Here is a 25697-nt window from a genome sequence, read left to right on the forward strand (position 1 = left end):
TATAACTTTGAAGGGAATTCTTACAAAATGATGTACCACTGGCCTTTAACACCTGATACATTGTTGAATATGTACAGTATAAGGTGTGTCAAAAGTATGTTGGAAATGTAAACAATTTGAAGGCACTTTTTATCACCACTGCTAGCCTGAAAGTACAACTAAAGCCAGAGATTTTTCTTGTAGATTTGATGGACAGATTGAAAAAAAGCATGGAATTTTGTTTTTATATATGATAACAGCAACAAGGCTTCTATATGCATGGAGATGGAAGGATTCACATATTTTTAAAAAATGGAATAGTAGATGGTGAAATTAGTGGAGTTGATGGAGATGGTGAAATTGATTGTTTTGATTAAAGCAATCTTTATCTAGCTTCCTTTCTACTTGGAACACCTTTGGATTTTTTATTTTTTATTTTTTGTCTGAAGCTGAAAGAAATGAAATTTTAACCTTGGATTTTGATGATTAGATTGTTTATGATAATAGAAGAACTGTCTGTAATAGTTTATGGTTTACTCTAGTTCAAAGGATAATTGGGTTATTTTCTTTTTGTATTTTATACTTTTTTGACATTTAATAAAGTTTTTTTGAGGGAAAGAACATTTATGGATACAACTAAAGCAGATGGGAAAACCCCTCCAGTTTCAAGTGAAATGATGGCATTCCATCAAAAGCTTCCATTTCTAATGACCTATTTTGCATGGTCAATTTTTCGAGGAAATCAATTTATGACAAAGACATCCAGAAATATTTTTGTTCCCAGAAATCCTTCTGAGATGCACATTGGAACTTTCAAAATGACAGCCTCTTTACTATTCCTAGCAATAAGGGGTTGTGGTGGTACCAGCTTTAGAGTGGGGTAGCAGGTAATGTCTATTGAAAAATATAGTGATTTTTTTACTGTATTGTATGGACAGAGAACTTTTCCAGTGCCTCATTTTTGTAGTAACATCTTGTAAACAAAAATTATCTGGACAATTTAACAAATTTAACAAATAAAATAAAATACAAGTTCAAAAAACAAAATACAAATGAAATATAAATTCAAAGTAACTAAAAGCAGCACATAGATTTCACCTAAGATCCAGAAAAGTTTAGAAAAGAAATTGCATTTCAATGAAACAATTTAACTATAACAAAGGAGTAAATGTTAAATGTAATGTATCCCTAAGTCACCATCTATGGAGATTCTCAGTAATCCAGGTCATGGTTGTCCCAAAGATACTTTTTCAAAAGGCAACTGGACTTTCTGGTTTTTCTTTGAAGACGTTTCACTTCTCATCCAAGAAGCTTCTTCAGCTCTGACTGAAGAAGCTCCCCACCATCCAGTCAGAGTTGAAGAAGCTTCTTGGATGAGAAGCAAAATGTCTTCAAAGAAAAACTAGAAAGTCCAGTTGCTTCTTGAAAAAGCACCTTTGGGACATCCTGAGTCACCATGGCCCAACTTACTTCCTCTATTATTGATAGCCTACCTTCATTTAGTTATGACAGGTAATTTTAAACAAGGCAAATTTATAAAAGCATCTAAATAGGCATTGCTGCTTCACTGTCACAAAAGTAGATTGAACAGCTGAGGGCAAACGAAGGTTCATTTTCTGGAGTTCGAGTTTTGTATTCTGTTCTGTATCCTCAGATCATTTTTTCACATTTCACTGTTCTACTGGCTCTGACATTTAATATAATATCCCTCAAAATTGAGCTTCACTTGCAAGAGCCCTGCAAAGAAGTGAGTTTACATATAAATACAGAGAAATAATTTCTCTACCTCAAATGCAGTGACCTTTTCATGTGAGATGAGATGAAAAGCAGTAATAGCATATTTATTGCTATGTTCAAGCATTTTAGTTCTGTTTGAGAATGCTGATGGAGCACTGTAGGTCAAGAAACAAAATCATTGTTAGCATTCATGCATCGTACATTACTGTCTCTTGTTCAGAAACTATTATTAATGTTATTATTTTTATTGATTTGGAAGACCCCGATGGTCATCCATTCCAACCCTTTGTATTGTCATTGCAACTGCTGTTGTCTTCATCGCACATCCAGCAAGAATGGTTTTCATATTTAAACCATTAAATGTCCCAATTGCAGATATACCATGAAGAGTTAGAATGTGATCTAATTTACAGCATTTTCTTATACTGGTTCTATAAGAGAATCTAATGCCTTTAAATATAAGTCTATATCCAATGATGGCATTCAACTTGATGACATCGAATCCAACAGTGGAATATATATGCAACTCTCTTTTTTCACATACACCCCTACCAAATCCATTCCTAACAGTCACAAATAAAAATCTAGGGCAAGAGGATCCTGATGAGTCAAATAATTTTTGCTCCATTTTTCTGGTCAGTGTTATCAGAATGTCTTTTCCCGCTCCATATGTGTATCCTTGATCATTTAGTACCCTTTCAATACCACTCTAATCATATTTATATTGACTTCAGTTTGTTTCCAGTTTTCCTGGAATACATAAACATTTGAACATCACTCTAAATCCTGTCCTTAAGAAACTCAACTGCCTTGACCAAGGCTTTCCAGATCCAAAAAGTCCATATTCATTGTAGTATTTGGTATCCTCTTTCTGAGTCAATCCTGATTCTTCAAATATTTTCCTCTATGATACCTAGCATCACACAGTGATTACATACAGTGTTTTATAATATATTTTATAACCAATAGCTGGTTGTCACTAACCTGTTGACAATTTGTTTAAATGAATTGAGCTGAACAGATAAACTGAAAATACATTTTGGAACAAGACTACTTTCTCCTTCACATGCCTTCTTCTGTTAGTTCTTAAACAGAAGCAATGCACCAAATTGTACATAAAGACAGATGAGGAAATCATATAAAATTCTCTCTGTGTGTACACACACACACACACACACATATAAGAAAGAAAAATGTGTTGAAGCTTTTTTAGATACTGAATGAATATGTTGCCATTTTCTTTAATAAAATTTTATATTATTTATAGATATTTATTTAATTTTTAGATTCTGAGTGGTGTGGTGGCCTAGAGGTACAGGCGCTCACCTCACACTCAGGAGTTTGAGAGTTCAATTCTAGGCAGTAATAGATGTTTCTTTATTAGGGCGCAAAGAGAAAATATCTTGCGAACTTCGCCTAGGCATCAGGAAGGGCATCTGCCAGTAAAAACTCAGCTCCATTCAGTCACCCCACCTCTATCCCAATAAAAGGGATTACAGGGAAGTTTTAAAAACTCTATTTCTTACATTCTGTTTCTACTATACTTAATCATTTAGGCTTATAAATGTTCCTCTCCTACCACATACTTGAAAAAAATTGCATTTAAGTATAAGTTTGTTTGGGAATTTTGACCTTCATGAAAACAGAAAAGCTTATATAAGGAACAACTCTAAATATGAGTTTTGTAAAAGAGAAAAAATATAAAAGATATACTTGGAGTTATGTGACTGATTTTTATAACTGGATTTATTTCAAATTCTTTCTCACTACGTAACCCAATTATGTTAAGGTCAAAAGAACAATCGATTATTTATTCTTTATGACAGAAAAATCCAAAACAGGAAATGAATAGGGCTGATCATGTGACAAAATGAGAAAAAAATGTAAACTGTCATATTAAGTAGTGTAAGAATGCCCTGCTGAGCAGACCAAGGCTGAAGAAACATCTCTGATAGGATTTAGAGATCACTGACATTATTGCTTGTTTTCCAGAGAAGGGATTGAATGACGTCTAGCGATTTCACATTAACTTCAGTTTGACCAGAAGAACCATGGAAATGAATTTTGCAGAATATTGTGAAAGTGGAAGGAATGCAATGCCATCTACTTATCCATGGAACATACAGTATTTTAAAAAATTATTATTAAACTGGCATGCTGCCTGACTACCAATAACTCTGAATGACTTTAAAGCAGAGGGGGTATTCAGCCAGTTCGGGCAAACCGGTAGTGGCGACATACGAGTGGGCCCGCCCACCCGCCTACCCGCCCGGGGCCCAATCCTGTCCTATATCGCTGTGTTTTTGATGCTGCATGCATGTGCGGATGGCATGCGGATGGCGCACGTGAACCATTTGCTGTATTGTTTGACGTCACATGCATGTATGGATGGCATGTGGAAGCGAATTGCTGTGTTTTATGATGCTGCATGCATGCGCGGATGGCCCACGCTTACATTTCCGGTGCTGGGCAAACTGGTTGCTACAGTATGTGAAGCCCACCTCTGCTTTAAAGTAATGTGCTTATTACTTATTGATCCCACAGAAACTATGTCCCCTATGGCAAATTTAGAAGAAATTCAGTGGCACAATAGCAAAGTTGCACAGTACTTTAGCTCTGAAGAAGATAGGCGATTTGGAGCACATAGGATTGTACACAAAGCCCCTATTTGCAACTTCTTAAACCAAACATGTCTTTTTCTAGATATGTGAAGAGCAGCCATGAAATCTCAGGAAAATATGCATTTGTCCAAAGGAGCTGAAGATAGATCAAGCATCTCTGCACTCCTTGAAGCATTTTTTTTTTTGCTAAAAAAATACAGCACAGCTTTACTATTTGCTACCGTGTTTCCCCGAAAATAAGACCCTCTATGATATTTTTTTGAATCCTGAAATAAGCACTTGGCCTTATTGCCATGCGCTCAAAAGTCCAATTGGGCTTATTTTTTTTATTTTTTTTTATTTGATTTATATGCCGCCCTTCTCTGGAGACTCAGGGTGGCTTACAATGCATTAAGCAATAGCCTTTATATTTTTGTATATTTATACAGTCAGCTTATTGCCCACGTAATCTGAGTCCTCATTTTAGCTACCTTAGAAAGGATGGAAGGCTGAGTCAACCTTGAGCCTGGTGAGATTTGAACTTGCAGTAATTGCAGGCAGCAGATGTAAGTGGATGTTAATAACAGTGCTTTAGTCTGCTGAGCCACGATCCTATTATCAGGGGATGTCTTATTTTGGGGAAAACAGGGTTTATATCCCCATGGCATTATTTCTGAATAGAAAAACTAAAGGTTAGTATTGTTTATCAGTAGAACAGAAACTGTTGGCGGAATGCAGCTCCTTCTGCCATCCAAGGTTGTTCTACCAGACTGGAAGATGCCTCTCTTGAACTAATTTAGAGACATACTCACCCACACATGCATACATACTATTGGAAGTGGGGAGAAAGCAATGAATGTCTCATCTTATGAGTGGATGTCTATCACAAATAATTGAAAGAAGCCACTGGATACAAGATCATTATAGCAGTCTTCAGGGCAATAGTGGGAATAAAAAGAATATGAAACCTAAGAAAGCTAAAATGGGAAATTGAATTGTTGACATTGATGTTTGATAGATTCCAGAGCTTTCTGAGGAAATTAAAAAATATTTCTCAGTTGTGTACACTGCTGTATTCCCAAGATTCTCAGTGGCCAAGAAAAATTGTAAATACAATAAATAGAAAAAATAAGACAAATAGAATCCACATAACGTATGTGGCATGCCCAAAAAACCCTCCAGGAAACACCAACTTCAGAAAGAAGACTATATCGCAGATAAACAGATCTGAGTGGTCATGTCATCACCAAAAAAAAAAGCACTTCTTGGCTCCTTCAATCTCCCCAAAATAGGAGCGTGACCAATGTGATCAGCCTGATTCTAATGAAGAGCGACAATCTTGCAACTAACCAGGTGCCAATGCATAAAGGGCTTTATAGGTAAATACCATCACTGTATAAATCATGCTTTGAAGCTAACAGAAAGCTGACGGAGGATGCACAAATCAAGCATGATCATCTACTGCAATGGTCAACTCCTGAAAAACACCCAGTCCACTGCATTTTGCACCATCTGAAACTTCTGAGTAGTCTTTAAGGATGGTCTCATGTAGGTGATGTTCCAATAGTCTAATCAAGTGATGTTGATAGAATGAGCCATTGTAGTCAGATCCAAGTAAGGTTGTAACTGGTATTAAATTTGAGCAAAGGCTCTCCTGATCACAGCCTCCACCTACTTATCCAGCAATAGCCATGATAAATCCAAAAAGTCCTCAAATTGTGGATCTACTCTATCGGGAAAGTGCCTTCTCCTTGAGAGACAAGACTAATGCTGTCACAAAATCTACTTTGCTTGGATTTAATTTTACCCTACATTGACACATCCAGACTCCAACTATCTTCAGATACTAAACCCCCAAGAGTGTCTCTGGGGTGGCTCAAGATGACAATAAACAATTGAGTCTCAATCTCATACTACTGATATGGCACCCCAAACCACATAGATATTCTCTCCCAGTGATCTATAGTATTAAAGAGCAGGAAGGAGAGAATCAATCATGTGTCACCATAGCTAATTGCTATGCTGTTGTCCTTTATTTGCAATAAAAATAAGTTAATATATTATAAAATTCTCAAAATTAACAAAATATAGATGATAGGTGTTCATTTAATCTGTTGATGTCCAATACAACTTTTACTTTCTCTAATGCCTATGAAATATATATAGTAAATAGAAGATCAAGAGACAAGATTTCATCTTCATCAGTGAGAAGATAGTATTTTACCTGATCCTTAATACAGAATATAAAATGAAAAGTAAAAAATAGCAACCTATGAGAAGTTGAAAAAAAGAATATTCAACTCTTTGGAATGCTCATTAAGCTAAAAATCATGTCTCTAATATTTGTCAAAACTCAAGATTCCTTAGTATATACCCCATGACAAAATTTGTCTCAACAAAGGAGGAAATACAAATAATATTTGGTTTGAAATTTTAATCTTCAAAATACTGATCATGAATTGTATCTAAGTCTAGAATGATTAGTGGACAGTTCTACTCCATTTTAGGCAGAGAGGCAGTAATGAGGTAAATCAATCCACATATATAATAATAATTCTGTATTTTTTGTACTTTTTTTGAATATCAATATACCTAAAGAAAAGCTCAGTAGATAACTTAATACTGAAAAATGAATGGCAACATCCACAAACAACAACACTGCGGGTTGGTTCTGATTGGTGTAATTTTGATGGCCAAAAATGCTTTGATCTAATCAAGAGTGTCATCTGTGGGACAAGAATGATTTGTCACTTGGCGAAAATTCAGATCCTTTTTCACAAAGAGATCTCACAGGCTCCTTGTCAGAAGCTCTGGGGGAAAAATAGGGATCACCAAAGCCTACCTCTCTTCCCATCTTCATTCAGTAAAGGGAAATCCATAAGATGCTTACTTTACATATTCAGCCACTTTGTTCACCATGATTTCTAGATTCCTGACAGAGAATTTAGGACATTGTAGGGAAATAAAACCTTCTATGGGCTTCTGTTTCAGTAGATTTCCACAGCAAAAGAATAAAACTTCCATGTAAAGAAATTCTGACAGGTCTTCTCTGAGGGCAGAACAGAACTGAAATTACTTTGGGACATTGGTGGCTGGGTCTTAATGTTGTTTTAACATTATTTTCCTGGATTCCACCTACATAGAGTGGGCGAAGACATTTGTCATAATGTATGTACAAGATGAGTCATGAAGTTGAAGAATAATTGGTCAAGCTGCCAGAATGCTCCATAACTGAGCTGAGCAACACAGCAATGTAATATCATATTTCAGAAATGACAAGCTCATGTGCAGGGACAACAACTCCTTTGGGGAATTATCCCAGAGCCCTATGGAGGTATCTGCACCTACAATAAACAAAAGCCCAATGGAGTGTATGACACAATACATATATGGGTAGGGCCAGTGGTGGGCTGCTGCTGGTTCGAACCAGTTCAGGCGAACCGGTAGTTTCGATGATCAGCTGGCCCCACCCACCTGCCCCCGCCCTAGCCTGTCCTATATTTCCTTCTTTCTGGCTCAGCTGATTTGCGCGGCACAGCTGATTTCCGCACCCCCACTGTTCTACTTACTGGGGCTGCCTTAGAAAGTAAGCAACTGAGCTTCAAATTGCTGTATTATGAACACTGCACAAAGCGCACATGCATGCACAAAGGGCACACTCACAGAACTGGTTGTTAAACCAGTTGCAGCCCACCATTGGGTAGGACTATAAGCATATTCTACCTAAGATTTCTACAGACACACAGAGGCATTGTGAGCATGGCTTCAGTTTTTCTGTCTCTCCTACCCACTTTAACCCTATTCTTTTAACACAGGTGTGGGAGCAAACAAGTTTAGCTAGTGATTGGAATGCCTACAAAAAAAAGGGAAAGGCTTTGATCACAGCCAACCTCTTGAATCTTCCTGCTTCACCCACCCACCAATATTCTTGCCAAGGTGGATGATAGCTCTACTATAAAAGCTTCTCTTCTAAAGAAACTCTATGTTGTCCATGATCAAAGTTCATGCTATTAACAGGTTAGTTTAGTCAATTGGCTCAGAATAAAGGAAACATTTAGAATTACTTATCAAGTACAAGGAGTTCTGATATTTCCTACAAAGGTGAACTGACTTTCACCAGAACTGACTGTTCTAATTTCATTAGAACTGACTATTCTAATTAATGTTACTCACAAGGGTGAGGGTAGAATTGGAGTCTACAAGAGACAAGAAACATTGAAAATAGTTATGTGTTATTAATTCTTTTCTCCCTTGTCATAACATCTATTATAGCTTCCCCTAACACATATTTCCTGTTTTCTACATGTAATTTCCATCTTGTACATCCATCCGTGCAGCTCTGATTGAAGAGACTCATTCCTAAGGCCAAACATTCCCATTGTATGGAGTGTTTTGCAATGCTTTTAGAATAAGAAAACATCAAAGAAGCCACAGATCATTTTGTAAGGAAATACATCAAGTCATTTTCCATATCTCCTGCAAACTCACCCAAGTCAGGGTATCAGATGCATTTTTGGAAAAGATTTATGAAATAAAGAGATGGGAACTCACTGATGTATCCTGATACCTATAACTTCACTGTGCTCCTCCATCATCTGAAATTGAATAAAGACTATCCTGGGATAGATAATATTGCTGAAGAATTGCAAGAAGTTGCAAAACCAACTGGAATATCAAATACTCGTGCTCGCTTTGGCAGCACATATACTAAAATTGGAACGATACTGGAATATCAAATACTGTGTATTATGTTGCAACATCAATGTGGTTCTTTTGCATGCAAAGTATCAGTGATAACATTTGTAACGCCTGTGGTGTTTTTGAACACTCCAACACCGAACATTTGAACTGTGGAAAAAAATATATTTTCAACAACTATACAATAAACAAGAAATTGAGAAGACACGAACATGTAGTAAAAGACATTGCTGAATAGCAAATAGAAATAAGATGGGATGGTCTTATAACAGTTGCCCATTTGAGTCCAGTGTTTACTGTAATGGTTTTTGGGGGCCATATTTAGATGTAGTTTGCTCGACTCAATGCAAGAGCAGGGTCTGCTTTAAAGACAGTTCAGAAACCATCACTGAGGTACACTCAATGCACCCTACTAGGAAAGTCATTGAAACATATGTTATCAATCTTGCACCAATTACATAGGCTACCATTCACATACTGACAAAACTAACGGGAAATAGAGAGAAGCACATCCTTGATGTCTAGTATGGATCTTAATCCCTCCTCCTTCCATTATAGAATTATACCTCCCCCCCAAAACCTCTAAATAAAAATAATTGATTTTTAGTCAGATCTAGCAAATGGGCTAAACAGATGAAACAGATGGGCAAGTCACACATTACCATCATTGAAAAACACTGGGCTTCTAAAGCTACAGCCATTTATTGATTTTCTTTTTCAGTGCTGACTGAAAACTGAATCCATTAAGTACCTTTTGCTCACATGAATTAATCTATGGAATTAATATGGCTATGGCTAATCGGTGGCCCATCCTTAACTGATAGTGAAGGATACAGCAGGCATATGATCTTCTGTATATAATTATCTTTTTATCCAACCTGACAAAGAGTTGGAAAGAAATAATATGAATCGGGTCAGGATTCTGAGTGTCTCTCTCTATGTGTATGGATAATTCTTCGAAAACTGATGAGGACTGGACCACGTTTGGCTCTAGGAGAAGAAAATAAAGACTGAATTCAAAAATAGGTTCAGTCCAGCCAGAGCTGGGGAGGGGTCGTTAAAAATCTCTACCTGTAAAAGATAGTTGGGCATCAAAGTTGAGATAGTGCTGATCCTTTGTTCCAAACTTCCTCCTTTCTCCCTTCAAGTCATGTGATGTGGAACAGAACTATTATTAAGGCCCTCAAAAGGATTCTACAAGTTCTGTATACTCAATATACAGTATGGTAGGTCCATGTATCTCAGTTTTTGCAATGTCTCATCAGCCCACCCAGTAAAATCTCTTGAATGACATATAAAGGAGATGTCTCTTCGCGTTCTGGGTCCCTATAGGAGGCATATCATTTTCATATTTTTGGAGCTTTTGTGGAGAGGATGGCTATTTTTATTTTTGGAAATAAAAGAATTTAGTTTCTAAATAGAAGGTGCTACTGTTCTTAAAATCAGTATGTTTAAAGGCAAAGATTACGATAAACTTAATGTGACAGAAAATATGCAAACTAAGCAGAATATAATGCTGGAAGGAAAACCTCACTCTCAATTTTCATTATTTTAGGCAAGTTTTCACCCTTTAGCAAAAGTGGAAATTGATGTTTGATAATGCAGAAATTTCTATGTCAAGGACATAGCTAAAAAGATTTCTGGAAGTCAAAGGAACATCAATATCCTTGGGAATTTCTATTTCTGTACTCTAATAGGAAAAGTCAGAATATACTGTGAAAAAACAGCACACTGTTTGGCTTAATTTACATACTTTAGACAGTTCTGCAATAGGCATGTGATCGCAACCTATTTTCAGCAGAAACACAAAACTGCTTTTACAAGTGAGAGATGGAAGGAAAAGCTAGAAGCAATATAGGACATAGCCTAATTGAGAAAGATCCCTTTTTAAATGTTAGATATTTTCTTTTCCTATATTTTGAGGGTAGGGCAACATTCCTTGGAAGGGAAGGAGTGATAGCAGACATTATTAATTTTGGCCCTAAAATGTTGTTCAGAAGGGATTTTTATGTTTGGGGAAAATAAATATGGCTGCTGCTACAATGAAATTTTCACTCACATGAGAGAGAAAGGAAAGGAAATACAGCAGTTAAATATCTAAACAAGAAAACATATCTTTTTTTCAAAGTGAATGGATTGTTCTTGTTTTATCTAGAACTACAAAACAATAAATAAATTTCCTAATAGCAGCAATTAAAGAAAATTTGTTAAAATATAAATTCACAATGGACCACTCATATAGTTGTTTTTATAAACTTCAACCACTAAGAAAATATCTGTAATCTTACATTTTTCCTCATAAGACTATCTTACCAAAAACAAACAATTAATTAATAATTAATCAGTCTATATTTGAAAAACAGACTCAAATGTTTCAGGCATCACATGACCTTTTAGGAAAGAGATCCCGTAGATCAACAATATCCGCAGAGGGGCCCATTAAGTTCAAATGAGTTTACCCAAAAGTAAATGTGCATCAGAATTAGTAAAACTGAGGAAGCAAAACTAAGAAAATTGTCATTTTGGAAAATGAAGGCTTCTCAAACAGCTATATGAATCCCATTGATATTAGTCAAATCACTTGCTCCTTCCTTATATTTGGACACCAAGAATCCTACAGAAAAGCTCTATGGATAATCACTGGATGGAAGGACAAAGAAGGCTGCAGTTCCTCACATCCAATTTAAGAGCAAATCCCATTGAGCATAGTAATAATTGCTTCTTAATAAGCAATCACACAAAGATTTAGAAAAGGCAAAAAGATGGCTTATATGTATGGTAAAAGTCCTTTTTTTTTTTTTTTTTACTGTTCCAGAAAGGTGAAAATGAAATTTCTAGCACATTGCTCACCGGAGAGTTATACTGAGTAACAAGCTTCCATCTAAAAACAGAAAACATGAGGATCTCATTTACAAGATCTGTTAATCTTTATTTCATTCACCCCTTTCCTTTTCTTTCCTTTCTTTTCTTTTTAAAAAGTGTCAAAATCAAAATCAATAAAGATTAAAACATTTATGCCACTTCCCTTCTCCATAAGCACAAATGAAAGTTATTTTTCCAGTACAAGATGTATGTAATCTGAAGGAAGTATATTTAGCAACCTCCTTACAATATGCACTGGAATAAAAATGAAAAGCAATTTTTAAAACCATATAGAAGATAATAAAAATGATCTATTATCTCAACTCATTTGATAATTCAATAAAGTCAATAAAGTTAATCTAGAATATTATGAAAAGCAGGCAGAAGTTTACAGCCTGATCTATTTTCTCTTATGATGATAAGTGATTAATACGTAATACAGAGAGGCCAAAATCAAAAACAGATGAAGAGTCAGAAAATAGCACTGACATTTTCCATTGAATGACAGATCATTGGATTTATTTGCTGACCCGGATAAAAACCAGTGTGAGAAGAAAGCTTGGGAAGGGAAAGAGAGTGATAGAAGTAGCTTGGGAGATCAATTAAATTAAATCAATTAAAGAGAAATAAAAGTGATAGGGAACTATGTTGTCAATAATGTGTTTTTGTAATTAAATATGCCTCCATATTTCAGGCTAGAGAGTCCCAATGTTTTCCTGGCTTAAGAAAACATAAGATACTGATTTCAAAGGATTCTCAGAACTTTTCAAAGCATAAAATGTGGCCTCCATAGGTATTGATTTAAGTCCAACTGCTATTAATTTTTACATTTTGTATTGATTGTTGGCAGATTTTTGATTTCCATGTCCATAGGTCATTTCAAACTAACTCTTACAGATCTTATGTTGACACAGAATTCATTGGTATACAGAATAGTACTCCAGTCAACGGAAGTACTCTGCAGCTTCATATGCCACATGATTGCTAATACTATACCCATAAGATCACTTTTCGATGTGGATGCCATCCATATGGCAACATGGATATAGAAGCTGTGTTTCCCACATACTGCATACTGTATATAGAAGGCTTGTCAATTGTGCATGAAATTCTGACATATTCTTAATAGATGGGGATTTTATTTATGATGTTTATGGAACTAGCAATGCCTTGTGATCAAACAATGCTTTCCAAGATTGTTTTATTCCAGATACATGTTTCATGGCTGCTGAAGTTTGGAGATCACAGGAAAGTCTTCTGCATTTGATACTAATTTAATAACAAAATTAAATTTATTCTGTTGGATAAAGTTGCTCAGATTCGGATGGACCTGGACTCTGATTGGGCAATTCCAACCGAGATGACGGGGGCAGGTCTTAGTCCTATTGTGTGGGATGAGTTTGAGCCTGTGAATCCTGAGGAAGTGAACAAGGCTGTAGGAGCGATAAGTTCCTCCACTTGTTTGTTGGACCCGTGCCCCTCCTGGCTGGTTTCGGCCAGCAGGGAGGTGACACAAGGCTGGCCCCAGGCTTTAGTTAACACATCCTTCCCGCAACCGTTAAAGGAAGCAGTTGGAAGACCCCTCCTCAAGATGCCTTCCCTAGATCCAGCAGAATTAAAGAACTTTCATCCAGTCTCCAACCTACCCTTTGCGGGAAAGGTTGTAGAGAAAATGGTGGCACTTCAGCTCCTGCGGTCATTGGAGGAAACAGATTATCTAGACCCTTTTCAGTCTGGCTTCAGGTCTGGCTATAGCATGGAAACTACTTTGGTCACGCTGATGGATGATCTCTGGCAAGCTTGAGATGGGGGTCATTTCTCCATCTTGGTGCTACTTGACCTCTCAGCGGCTTTCAATACCATTGACCATGGTATCCTTCTGGGATGACTAAGGGAGCTGGGAGTGGGAGGCACCATGTTACGGTGGTTCTTCTCCTATCTCTCTGGTCGGTCACAGTCGGTGTTGGTAGGAGAACAGAGATCGACCCCTAGGCCCCTCGTTTGCGGGGTGCCTCAGGGCTCAGTCCTCTGTCCCCTCCTATTTAACATCTACATGAAGCCACTGGGTGAGATCATCCGACGATACGGGGTGAGATATCAGCAATACACTGATGATACCCAGCTGTATATCTCTATCCCGCGTCAATTCAGTGATGTGGTGGATGTGATATGCCAATGCCTGGAGGCTGTGAGGGTCTGGATGGGAGTCAACAAGCTCAGACTTAACCCAGACAAGACCGAGTGGCTGTGGGTACTGCCTCCTAAAGACTATGTTGATTGTCCATCCTTGGTTCTGGGGGGGGGAGAAATTGTCCCCCTCAGAATGGGCTCGCAATTTAGGTGTCCTCCTAGACTCACAGCTAAGATTAGAGCAACATCTGACAGCTGTGGCTAGGGGGGCCTTTGCACAGGTTCGCCTGGTGCACCAATTGCGACCCTACTTGGATCAGGAGGCTCTCCTCACAGTCATTCATGCCCTTGTCACCTCACGGTTAGATTATTGCAATGCGCTCTACATGAGGCTACCCTTGAAAAGTGTTCGGAGACTACAGTTGATCCAGAACACAGCCGCGCGAACTGTCGTGGGTGCACCTAGGTACACCCACATTACACCAATTCTCCACAAGCTGCACTGGCTGCCTATTGGTCTCCGGGCACAATTCAAGGTGTTGGTTATTACCTTTAAAGCCCTACATGGCTCAGGACCAGGTTATCTTCGAGACCGCCTTCTACTGCATAGCTCCCAGCGACCGGTAAGATCCCACAGAGTTGGTCTCCTCCGGGTCCCATCAGCTAAATAATGCCGGCTGGCAGGCCCGTGGGGGAGGGCCTTCTCTGTGGCTGCCCCAGCACTCTGGAACCAGTTACCTCCTGAGGTCCGGACCATCCCCACCCTATTAGCCTTCCGAAAAGCGGTGAAGACCTGACTTTTCCGGCAGGCCTAGGGCCGTTGATCTTGCTTTGCAATCTGATGAGATCTGGCCATGAATGGTGTGAATGTGTTTTAATGTCTTTAATGTTTTTAATTTTTAAGTGTTTTTATAGTGATTTTTGAGTGTATTGTGAGCCGCCCTGGAGAGGGGCGGCATATAAATTGAATGAATAAATAAATAAATAAATAAATAAATAAATAAATAAATAAATAAATAAATAAAAGTGGAAGCTGCTAGTTTTCTATAGAAAATAAGATACTTTCATTTCAGGTCCTAATTTTTTTAGAATTAAATTCCTTACAGAATCAGACTATAATTCTTTTATTTCCATGTCTATATTAAAATTTCATATCCATTCATGTGCAGTTCATCAAAAAAATATAGACGTTTCGGGCACACTTTTCTTTAAAATATACAATTGTATATATTCACAGGCTGCTGCACATTGATTTGAAAGCTGCCAATTAAGTAAATTTACATTAAAATGCAAATTGAACAAATACCTCATGACAGACAGAAAAAAGAAATGACAGGACCCTAAAACTTGCTGCAGTTCATTCTCATGTCAAAATTAATGATTCTTCTTTATTGATAAATAAAGCTTACAGCTGTCATCTCATCCTTTAGAGCAAACCCAGATCAAAGACAATAGATCATACTTGCCAATGAAAAGGCCTTGACAGATATAGTCTGCAAGCATGAGTTTCATGTTCAAATGCAATTTCTGCTTTTTGATTATATCCATCCAACAGTGGAAATATTACCAGTAATCATCTTGAGTCAGGGAGATGACATCCTTTTAATCTGGAATTTTTTTTGCAACAGTATAAAACTTTGCAATTGAGCACAAATTCAATCTGTTGCATAAGCAGGTCTGCTTTTCCACTATGTAATAGGCTAACAACTCTGAAACCTCTGTGCCAATAAGAAACAGATGGAGTAGAACATAGATTTAATATAATACATGTTTTTTACAGAAAGATGAAGAATCATTTACCTGTTTAGATTCTGGAAATATCTTGTGATTTTGAGGCCGAACGTACCAGAATTCAGATAATTAAGGTAATTAATTAATTAATTAATTAAGGAAACATTTAAATCATGGATATAATGAAGGCAAGTTTCCCCAACTGAATTCTGACTGTAAGTGTAGGTTTCTTGTGGCATGAGTAATAGCAGCTTGGAAGAGTTTGGTTGGGTCTGGCTGAATCCCTCTTCCTCTTCATGTCATACATCTAATGCACCATGCATTGGTAAACTGTATATTCCAACCCAAGAATTTTTAAGTCTATGTATACTTTGATCTTGAGTTGTATGCCATTTTAAAAGCAAAATAGGAGAGCTGCTGTCTGTTAATTATTCTATGAAAATTGAAAAGTGGACATTTACCATACCTTTGTATTTCTTACCTTTAACCTTTCTGTTACACCATCAGTGAAACTGACTGTGAATTCAGCAATTTTGGGCACTCTAAGTTTTCCTTTGTTCTTCTGGTCTGGTTGATATTCTGTTCTTGTTTTCACAATCACCTAGACACAAAAATTGACATCTTCAGTTTTCCTCAGCCAAAAGGGAAATTTGTAGTTTCATTAAAGAACTGGTTTTCAATAAGTCATCTCTGGGAATAACTTTATGTATGCAGAAATCATTGTTGTAGGTAAAAAATACACACATGCATACACAGAAAGAAACAACGAAGGTTACATAAATGAACTGACAACATTTTCTATGATAGTGAGAGACTAAACTAAGTCACTCTCCTTAAACCTACTAGTGTCCTGCGCCTCACATCTGGGGATAAGGCAAAATGAAAAAAATCCATTTATTTCAGAAAACAACATGGGATAAATGTTAGGACTATTAAAACTATGTAGCTGAACATTAGCCATTCTGGCCCTGAATTTCAGCAGGGATGCTGCGAGAATCATAGGTTAAGGCCTGAGCCTTACCCCTGACTACTTTGGAAAGTATGGCATTTGGGGAGTCCATTTTGCAAAGGCAACCATCCCATACATCATAAGAGTTCCTTATTTGATGGAGTACATCTTACTTAGCCACATCATGTCTTATTTGGCTTATCTAAAGCAATGTTTATATTTCTCATTATAAATATTTTGTTCAACCAATTTTCTGCCAGTGTTGCCAATTAATAATCCATAAATCAAATGAATGGGAATATGAAGACTGCACTTCAAATGATAGTTTTGTATAGGATTTCTTGTTCTATTTCTTGCTCCACCTTCTTCAGGAATATCCAATGACATTGGAACAAGGCTTCGGCCATACTAGGTGTTGCTGAAATCTGACCAGTCTAGTATAACAGTCAATTGGATAGAAATGGGTAGGAATAGAATAGAATAGAATAGAATAGAATAGAATAGAATAGAATAGAATAGAATAGAATAGAATAGAAGAATTCTTGATTGGCCAAGTGTGATTGGACACCCAAGGAATTTGTCTTGGTGCATATGCTCTCAGTGTACATAAAAGAAAAGATATGTTCGTCAAGAATCATAAGGTAAAACACTTAATGATAGTCATAGAGTACAAATAAGCAATCAAATATTAGGAAACAGTCAATATAAATCATAAGGATACAAGCAACAAAGTTACAGTCATACAGTCATAAGTGGAAGGAAATGGGTGGTGGGAACGATGAGAAGATTAATAGTAGTGCAGACTTAGTAAATAGTTTGACAGTGTTGAGGGAATTATTTGTTTAGCAGAGTGATGGCGTTGGGGGAAAAACTGTTCTTGAATTAAAACAAATTAGAAAATAATTGAATGAATAAATATTCTCAAGAAAACATGCATTTGATTTGAGAAGCAATGTATATGAGCCATGGTGGTGCAGTGGTTAGAATGCAGCACTGCAGGCTACTTCTGCTGACTGCCGGCTGACTGCAATTTGGCAGTTCAAATCTCACCAGGCTCAAGGTTGATTCAGCCTTCCATTCTTCCAAGGTGAGTAAAATGAGGACCCAAACTGTTGGGGGCAATATGCTGACTCTGTAAACCGCATAGAAAGGGCTGTACAAGCACTATGAAGTGGTATATAAGTCTAAGTACTATTGCTTTTATGTGTGCTCCAACACTCTTGTTCTTTTCAAATCTAAAGCATAGGATAATCTTTATGGTTAATGGCAGGTAAAGGTAGCATAGCAACTTTCTGGCATAATGTGGTACCACAGCATTCCTTCCATTTGAAATACAACACATGCTCAGAATTTGCACATTCAAAATTAACATAGAGTATAATATTTTCTCCTTCTAATCTACAACAAATATTGAAGTAGTTCTAAAGCATGCAACAGTTGTTATATGCTGGACAGTGAAATTACCTAAAAGGAGGATGGACAAAGCTATTTACTGCTATGTCTAAAATGACTCAACTATATCATTCAACCAAGTATTATTTTAGGATACCACTATGATATCCTTGAAATCTTATCCATTTTCCATAACGATCCATCTCCCCTTTCTATGTTTAGAACATAGCATCTAACTGGGATTCTGATAATCCTACACATTTTAAAGCTGTTTAAAAATATGTTGGATGCCACCTACCATGTTTATTAATCCTATAAACAGCAAACTTTATGGCTAATGTTAGATGAGCAATTTCCACTTCAATTCACTTATATAATATACATATAAACACTTCTAACACTGTATTATATTTTGCATTGGCCTTAGATAGTTAGCTACTTTGGAAGCTATTTTTGGCTGAGAAAATGAGATATAAAAGAAATAACAGAACTATATGTGGATAATGAAACAAATGTTGGAATTTCATCCAGAATTTGGGTGCCAAGTCAGATGGTTTTGTTCCAGAGGCTACAAAATTTGGAGAGCTGCCATTTTCACATCAATCATCAATGAATAATTTTAGACTATGTTTTCTACATTGTCTTATTTTTAACAGCTGGCAAAGTCACTAATAATTGAGAATCCACACTTCATATCTTAATGTGAGTGCATTCCTTCAAAATAGAATTGGAAATACTATTTTTGATATTTAAATACTATTTTTGATATTTTCAAGATTTATACATGAAGGAAGGCAGTTTTGCTTTGCCAATTGTTTTGCTTTGCCAAAAAGCAAATTGTTTTGCCTTACCAAAAAAAATATACTATAGTCATTGCCCTTAATAATATATATCTCTGGACAAATAACTTTTCTGCTGAAAATTCTAAGCAGAACAGATTGCTAATAATTTCTTGTAAATTATTCTGCTATTTACTACTCATCTCCAATCCATTTGCTCTCAAAAGTCTTTGTTTTATTGGCAGCACAAAACTAGGCCATTTACTCAGAAAGAAAATTCATTGAGATTGATGTGACTTACTTCTAGATAAGTTTGAAAGGAGCACGTTTAAATTCTTCCCTAGAACAATAATGGTTTGAACCCTAGGAAATCTTTGTGTACCCTGAGTGTAAGAAGGGTGTGATGCCTACTACAAAGATGAAGGGAGAACCATGGACAAAATTACCTAGGACAAAATTTGAATTATTTGAAAAATCTATTGTTTTCTATTTGTAGTATATTTACAAGGAGATGGCCTCAATTTTTAATTTCAAAACAGATAGGCATGAAGCATTGGTTTTATAGTATCTCCGCAGTATACCAGCAATGTAAATTCTGCTTCTTAAAGAGATGAAATCTGAGCAGAAAATTGGAAGCATTCCTTGAATATTTTTCTAAATATATGGAAGAAAAGATGACCAATGTAAAGAGGAGAGAGCAGTGTGCTTTGTTATAAGATGCTCTATTTGTAAAAAAAAAAAAAAAAAGAAAAAAAGAAAAGAAAAGAAAAGAAAAGAAAAGAAAAGAAAAGAAAAGAAAAGAAAAGAAAAGAAAAGAAAAGAAAAGAAAGAAAGAAAAAAGTATTTGCTTCAAAATTCCTTGATATAGATTTATTGTCCATAGTTTCAGTTCATAAAATAGAAACTGTCCTATAAAGGGAGAAAGAAATGCCATGTGAATTTTGTATCTAATTTATTTTCCTACCTTCTGGTATCTGGGAGCATGAGGTTTGATTGTCCAATGTCCATCTTTACTAGCAATACATTGTTTCTGTGTATAATACAAAATGTTGATTATTACCTCTAAATCCTTATATGGCTTTGGGCTTGCATCTGCATGCAAGCAGATAATGCCTGCTGAAGCTCCCAACTTATTCGGTGTGAGTACACATGGAAATAAATATTCTCGGGGCGGGGGCTGTCCCTTTTTACAGAATCATTTATAAGACTAACCCTTATGGCCTTCTGGAGATTTATGAAGAGTTGGTTATTGCAGAAGGTATTTGGAGATTGATTTATTTTTTCTGAAAGAAATGTGGCACCATCTGAGGAATACTACCCTCAGATTTACTGTTATTATCACTGTTGGTTTGTTGTGTTTTTTTTTCTTATGTATTTCTACTAATAGAATAGAATGTGTTTATGATTTTTCTTCTTCTGCGCATGTCCAAGATGGCGCTCTGATGCTGAGTCTCGGCTTCTTGGGGGCGATACCTCGGCTTGGGGGGGCTCAGGGGGGTCATTTCGAACATCTATGACCCCCCGCCCGGGCGAAGCAGCATCTGAGGAGCCCGTTGGGAGCTTTGTCGGCTCCCCGGACCATCCCAGCTCTGAGGGGGATGACGTCGGGACGGCGGTGGGTGATGGCGGTCTGCGGCCTGCAGGGGAGCGGCGCTAGCGGCGGCGGCCACAGGCGATCATGGCGGCGGCGGCAGCAGCTCCTGGATGACGTCGGCGTTGTGAGGCCCCTACGGAGGTTCCCCACGCCCCTGGATGCCTCGAGGTGGATCTTTGGAGGCAGGGGGTGGCTGGGGACGTCCGTGGGGGGGCCGATGGCGACGATGATGATGGGGACTGTGATGGCTGCGGCGGTGACCGTGGCGATGGCGCCGAGGTTGGGGTGGCTCCCAAGGGCCTACAGACTTCCAAACAGACGGCACAGGACCCTTCAGCAGTGGATTTAGATCTGATTTCAGGGTGACTGGAGAGTATGTGACCCTTGGGGGAAGGGTTACCTCCAGGGAGACCCAGAGACCCCCCCCCCCAGGGTGAGCTGGATAAGGGGGGGATGAAATAGGGGAGCTTTACCCACTAGAATGGAAGGTTGATGGTTACTGGGGCTGGAAAATGACTACAAACTTATGCAGTTTGAATCCCCCCCCTCCTCCTTCCTTTGGACTGAGTTTTGGCCTATTGGCCTATTACGATCATAGCTTCCCATCCATCTTGGCCTGCTGAACTACTCCTAATTTTTCCCCACTTCCATCTGGCCTGTCTGGATTCCCTACCATGTAGAACTCTTTGATGAACATTTACGAACTTAAACCTCCTTTGAGCTGAATATTGGATTCCCTGATGCCACTAATCCCAGGAGGGATACTGGTTCTATGGACATAAAGCCCGAGGAGGCGGAATATGGCTATCCTCGCCCCTGAGCTTTCTATCAAAGTCTCCATGGGTTGGCCTTGGTGAGAGACGGCCGCCCTGGAAACTTTCGGGGTCGAATGATATGCACCTCCTTAGCCACTGTCGTGAGAGGACAGTGGAGCTTGGCAGCCTGACCATGGACTGGAATTTTCCCTATGTCTGTAACATCAGCGGTCCCCCACCCTTGGACTGTTTCCCCTGATGACTATATGTATTCGGTGTTGGAACTCCTCACCCTGCGAGATTCTCCCCTCTCGCAGGTTTGGCCCCCCACATTATCGAGGGCCTATCTCGATGACGGACTTTGGAGTCCAAAGAGATGGCATGGAGCAAGGAAGAATTTATGGGGCTTTTTAGGGAATTTTTTTAAGATTTTAAGGGGTTCTGGGGGGGTTGTAATTATTCTTTTAAAGATACTGGGAAGACGACTATGGCGGATGGGGGGGAATCCACCAGGGTCAGAGCCGTGCCCGGCACAGGGTAACGATTTGGGGGGCACCGGACGAGGGATTGGGAAAGGGATGGGGGACGATATCTATGAGGGCTGTACCATCGGCATGGTAGATGGGAGGGGCAGATATGGCGGGAGCAGGGGACCACATCAGGTGTTGGGGGCTCGCACTCACTATCTGAGAGCAATTGCTTGCCCCGGTCCCCAAGACTCCGCTCGGATACTAGGTGGCTTAGATACTCAGGAGCTGGGCTTCAGCTGATGCTGTGCAATGCCAGGTCCATGGTCAATAAGGCCCCCCTCATTCACGATCTTAAACAAGAGGGAGGAGCGGACCTGGCGGGTATTACGGAGACCTGGTTGGGCCCGGAGGATGGCGTCCCTCTGGTTGAAATGTGCCCACCAGGCTTCAGAGCATTCCATCAGCCGAGGACCCAGGGGAGGGGCGGGGGGGTGGTTATTATTAACGAGGATCTGGGTCCGAGGGAGACCACTGTGCCTCAGATAGCCGGATGTGAGTCCCTCCTTGTGAAGTGGGGCCGTGGGGTCCAGATGGGCTTGTTGCTTACGTACCTGGCTCCCTGCTGCGTGGCAACAGCCCTACCTGAGCTACTCGACGTGATAGCCACGGTGGCAGTAGATACACCCAGGCTTTTAGTCATGGGTGATTTCAACTTGCCATCCATTGGTGAAATGTCTGAGGTGGCTCGGGAGTTCATGGCTTCCATGACGGCCATGGACCTGACCCAGTTAGTTCATGGCCCTACTCACAGGGGAGGTCACACTCTGGACTTGATTTTTGTCTCTGGCCAGTGGTTGAGTGGTCTTGTTATAGGGGATATAGACATGGAACCCTTGTCATGGACTGACCACTCACTCCTTCGCCTAGATCTTCGAACTGCAACCCCTCGCCGCAGGGAGGCGGACCCAATTAGATGGATCCACCCCAGGCGCCTGATGGATCCTGATAGGTTCCAGACAGAGCTTGGGCCATTTCCTGAGGATCTAGCACATGATTCAGCTGAGGACCTGATAGCCACCTGGGATCGGGCGGCTGGTGGGGCCTTGGACCGAGTTGTGCCTTTGCGGCCTCTGACCCGATGCCGATCCCGGGTGGCTCCTTGGTTTACTGAGGAGCTGAGGGAAATGAAGCGCTGGAAAAGACGCCTGGAGAGCGGTTGGAGGGCCAGTCTCACTGAATCTGATCGAACACTGGTAAGGTTGCATATTAAGGCCTACCTAGTGGCGATAAAGACGGCAAAGTCTAACTACTTTTCCGCCTCTATTGCGTCATCAGGGAATCGTCTGGCCGCCCTGTTTAGGGTGACCCGCTCCCTGCTCCATCCGGGAGTGTGGGAGAATCCCTTAGAAGGCAGGGCGGAGGATTTCGGACAATACCTGTATGACAAAATCGCTCAGATCCGGGGGGATTTCGACTCTGACTGGGTAGATCAGGGCAGGGTGACGAGGAACAGTCTTGAGAATGTTATCTGGGAGGAGTTTGATGCTGTGACTCCCGATGATGTGGACAGGATTTTGGGGAGACTTAGTGCGGCCACATGTTTACTGGACCATGTCCCTCCTGGTTGGTACTGGCTTCCCGGGAGGTTACACGAGGCTGGCTCCAGGGCGTCATTAATGCTTCGTTGAGTGAGGGTCACTTCCCGCTGCCCTGAAAGAGGCGGTGGTGAGGCCTCTCCTCAAGAAGCCGTCCCTGGATCCGGCAATATTGGCTAACTATCGTCCTGTCTCCAACCTTCGCTTCATTGAGAAGGTTGTTGAGAGTGTGGTCGCACAACAGTTTCCGCAATTCCTGGAGGAAACATCCTATCTAGATCCGTTCCAGTCGGGTTTCAGGTCTGGGCACAGCACAGAAACAGCATTGGTCGCGTTGGTGGATGATCTCTGGAGGGCTCGGGACAGGGGTTGTTCCTCTGTTCTGGTCCTATTAGATCTCTCAGCGGCTTTTGATACCATCGACTATGGTATCATGCTGCACCGGCTGGAAGAGTTGGGGGTGGGAGGCGCTGTGTTGTGGTGGTTCTCCTCCTTTCTCTCCGACCAATTGCAGTTTGTGTTGGCAGGGGGGCAGAGGTCGACCTCGAGGCCTCTCATCTATGGAGTGCCACAGGGATCGGTCCTCTCACCCCTTCTGTTCAACATTTATGTGAAGCCGCTGGGTGAGATCATCCGTGGCTTTGGGGTGAGATACCATCAGTACGCTGATGACACCCAGCTGTACATCTCCACCCCAGGCCACCCCAACGATGCCCTTGAAGTGATGTCCCAGTGCCTGGAGGCTGTGCGGATCTGAATGGGGAGGAACAGGCTCAAGCTCAACCCTTCCAAGACTGAGTGGCTGTGGCTCCCGGCATCCCGATATAGTCAGTTGACTCCATCACTGACTATTGGGGGCGAGTCTTTGGCCCCCACTGAAAGGGCTCGCAATCTGGGAGTCCTCCTGGATAGGCAGCTGTCTTTGGAGGAACATCTGATGGCTGTTACCAGGGGGACCTTTTATCAGGTTCGCCTGATTCACCAGTTGCGGCCCTTTCTCGATCGGGATTCCTTGTGCACAGTCACTCACACCCTCGTCACCTCTCGCCTTGACTACTGCAATGCTCTCTACATGGGGCTCCCCTTGAAGAGCACCCGGAGGCTCCAGCTGGTCCAGAATGCAGCAGCATGGGTAGTGATGGGAGCAACATGGCGCTCCCATGTAACACCGCTCCTGCGCGAGCTGCACTGTCTCCCGGTGGTCTTCCGGGTGCGCTTCAAGGTGTTGGTTATCACCTTTAAAGCGCTCCATGGCATAGGGCCTAGCTATCTGCGAGATCGCCTGCTGCTACCGATGACCTCCCATCGACCCGTACGCTCCCACAGAGAGGGCCTCCTCAGGGTGCCATCAGCCAAACAATGTAGGCTGGTGACCCCCAGGGGGAGGGCCTTCTTGGTGGGGACTCCTACCCTCTGGAATCAGTTGCCCCCGGAGATAAGGAGAATCCATGACCTCAATGCCTTCCGTCGTTCCCTTAAAATCCATCTTTTCCAGCAAGCCGGGTTGGCTTAAGAAGAAATTTTTAAATTCTTTTAATCAGTCTGTGATTTCTTAACTTTCAGGCCAAAATGTATATATATATTTAAATGTTTTTAATATTTGTATTCTATGTTTTTTATCTTGGCTGTACACCGCCCTGAGTCCTCAGGGAGAAGGGCGGTATATAAATTGGAAATTAAATTAAATTAAATTAAATTAATATTGAAATGGAAGAAAGAAGGACCCTTCCGGTCGCTATATTCTATCAGATCCTGCAGAGTAGAGTCCCATTTTTATCTGGGAAATGTTGGGGTGGAGGGACATAGTTGGGTTTTAAAGAGAGCTCAGGGTTTTCCACAAGAATCTGCTAAGTAGCAGCTTGGAATAGGCATCTGGCTCGGGCTTTGGACTGGATTGCTGCTATGTAGCCTTTCTTTCTGCACAGATCCCAGATGCACCTGTGTTTTCTGAGGATATCTGGGAAATAAAGCACAAAAAGAGCTGAGAAACTCTGGGAAATGGAGTCAAGCTTGTGCTTTGCTTTGCTTTGCTTTGCTTTGCTTTGCTTTGCTTTGCTTTGCTTTGCTTTGCTTTGCTTTGCTTTGCTTTGCTTTGCTTTGCTTCGCTTCGCTTCGCTTCGCTTCGCTTCGCATCAATGTGTTTGGTTGGTTTTTCCATTTTGCTCTTCTGCTCTGCTGTATTCTTTTTACATGTTGTTGTTTTCTATTTATTAGCTACCCAGAATTGTTTATTGGCTATGAATTAAAAATAATTAATTAATATGTATACATTTATTGTTTATTAATATGTATACATTTATTGGGGACACGATGGCTCAGAGGCTAAGATGCTGAGCTTGTCGATAGAAAGGTCGACAGTTCAGCAGTTCAAATCCCTAGTGCTGTGTAACGGGGTGAGCTCCCATTACTTGTCCCAGCTTCTGCCA

At 40.1% G+C, this 25697-nt stretch overlaps 1 protein-coding gene across 1 annotated transcript in view; it reads right to left on the reverse strand.

The window, feature by feature from the left end:
• Nucleotides 1-25697, reverse strand: part of NSG2 (neuronal vesicle trafficking associated 2) — a 61571-nt gene that overhangs the window by 16487 nt on the left and 19387 nt on the right. The window contains exon 3 of the mRNA XM_070933957.1: nt 16219-16338. Within this exon, the coding sequence (XP_070790058.1) occupies nt 16219-16338 (120 nt within the window). The remainder of the gene's footprint in view (nt 1-16218; nt 16339-25697) is intronic.

Source organism: Pituophis catenifer, unplaced genomic scaffold (genome assembly GCF_029215685.1).
Source record: "Pituophis catenifer annectens isolate HBS135680 unplaced genomic scaffold, rPitCat1.0.hap2 SCAF_2, whole genome shotgun sequence".
NCBI lineage: Eukaryota > Metazoa > Chordata > Lepidosauria > Squamata > Colubridae > Pituophis > Pituophis catenifer.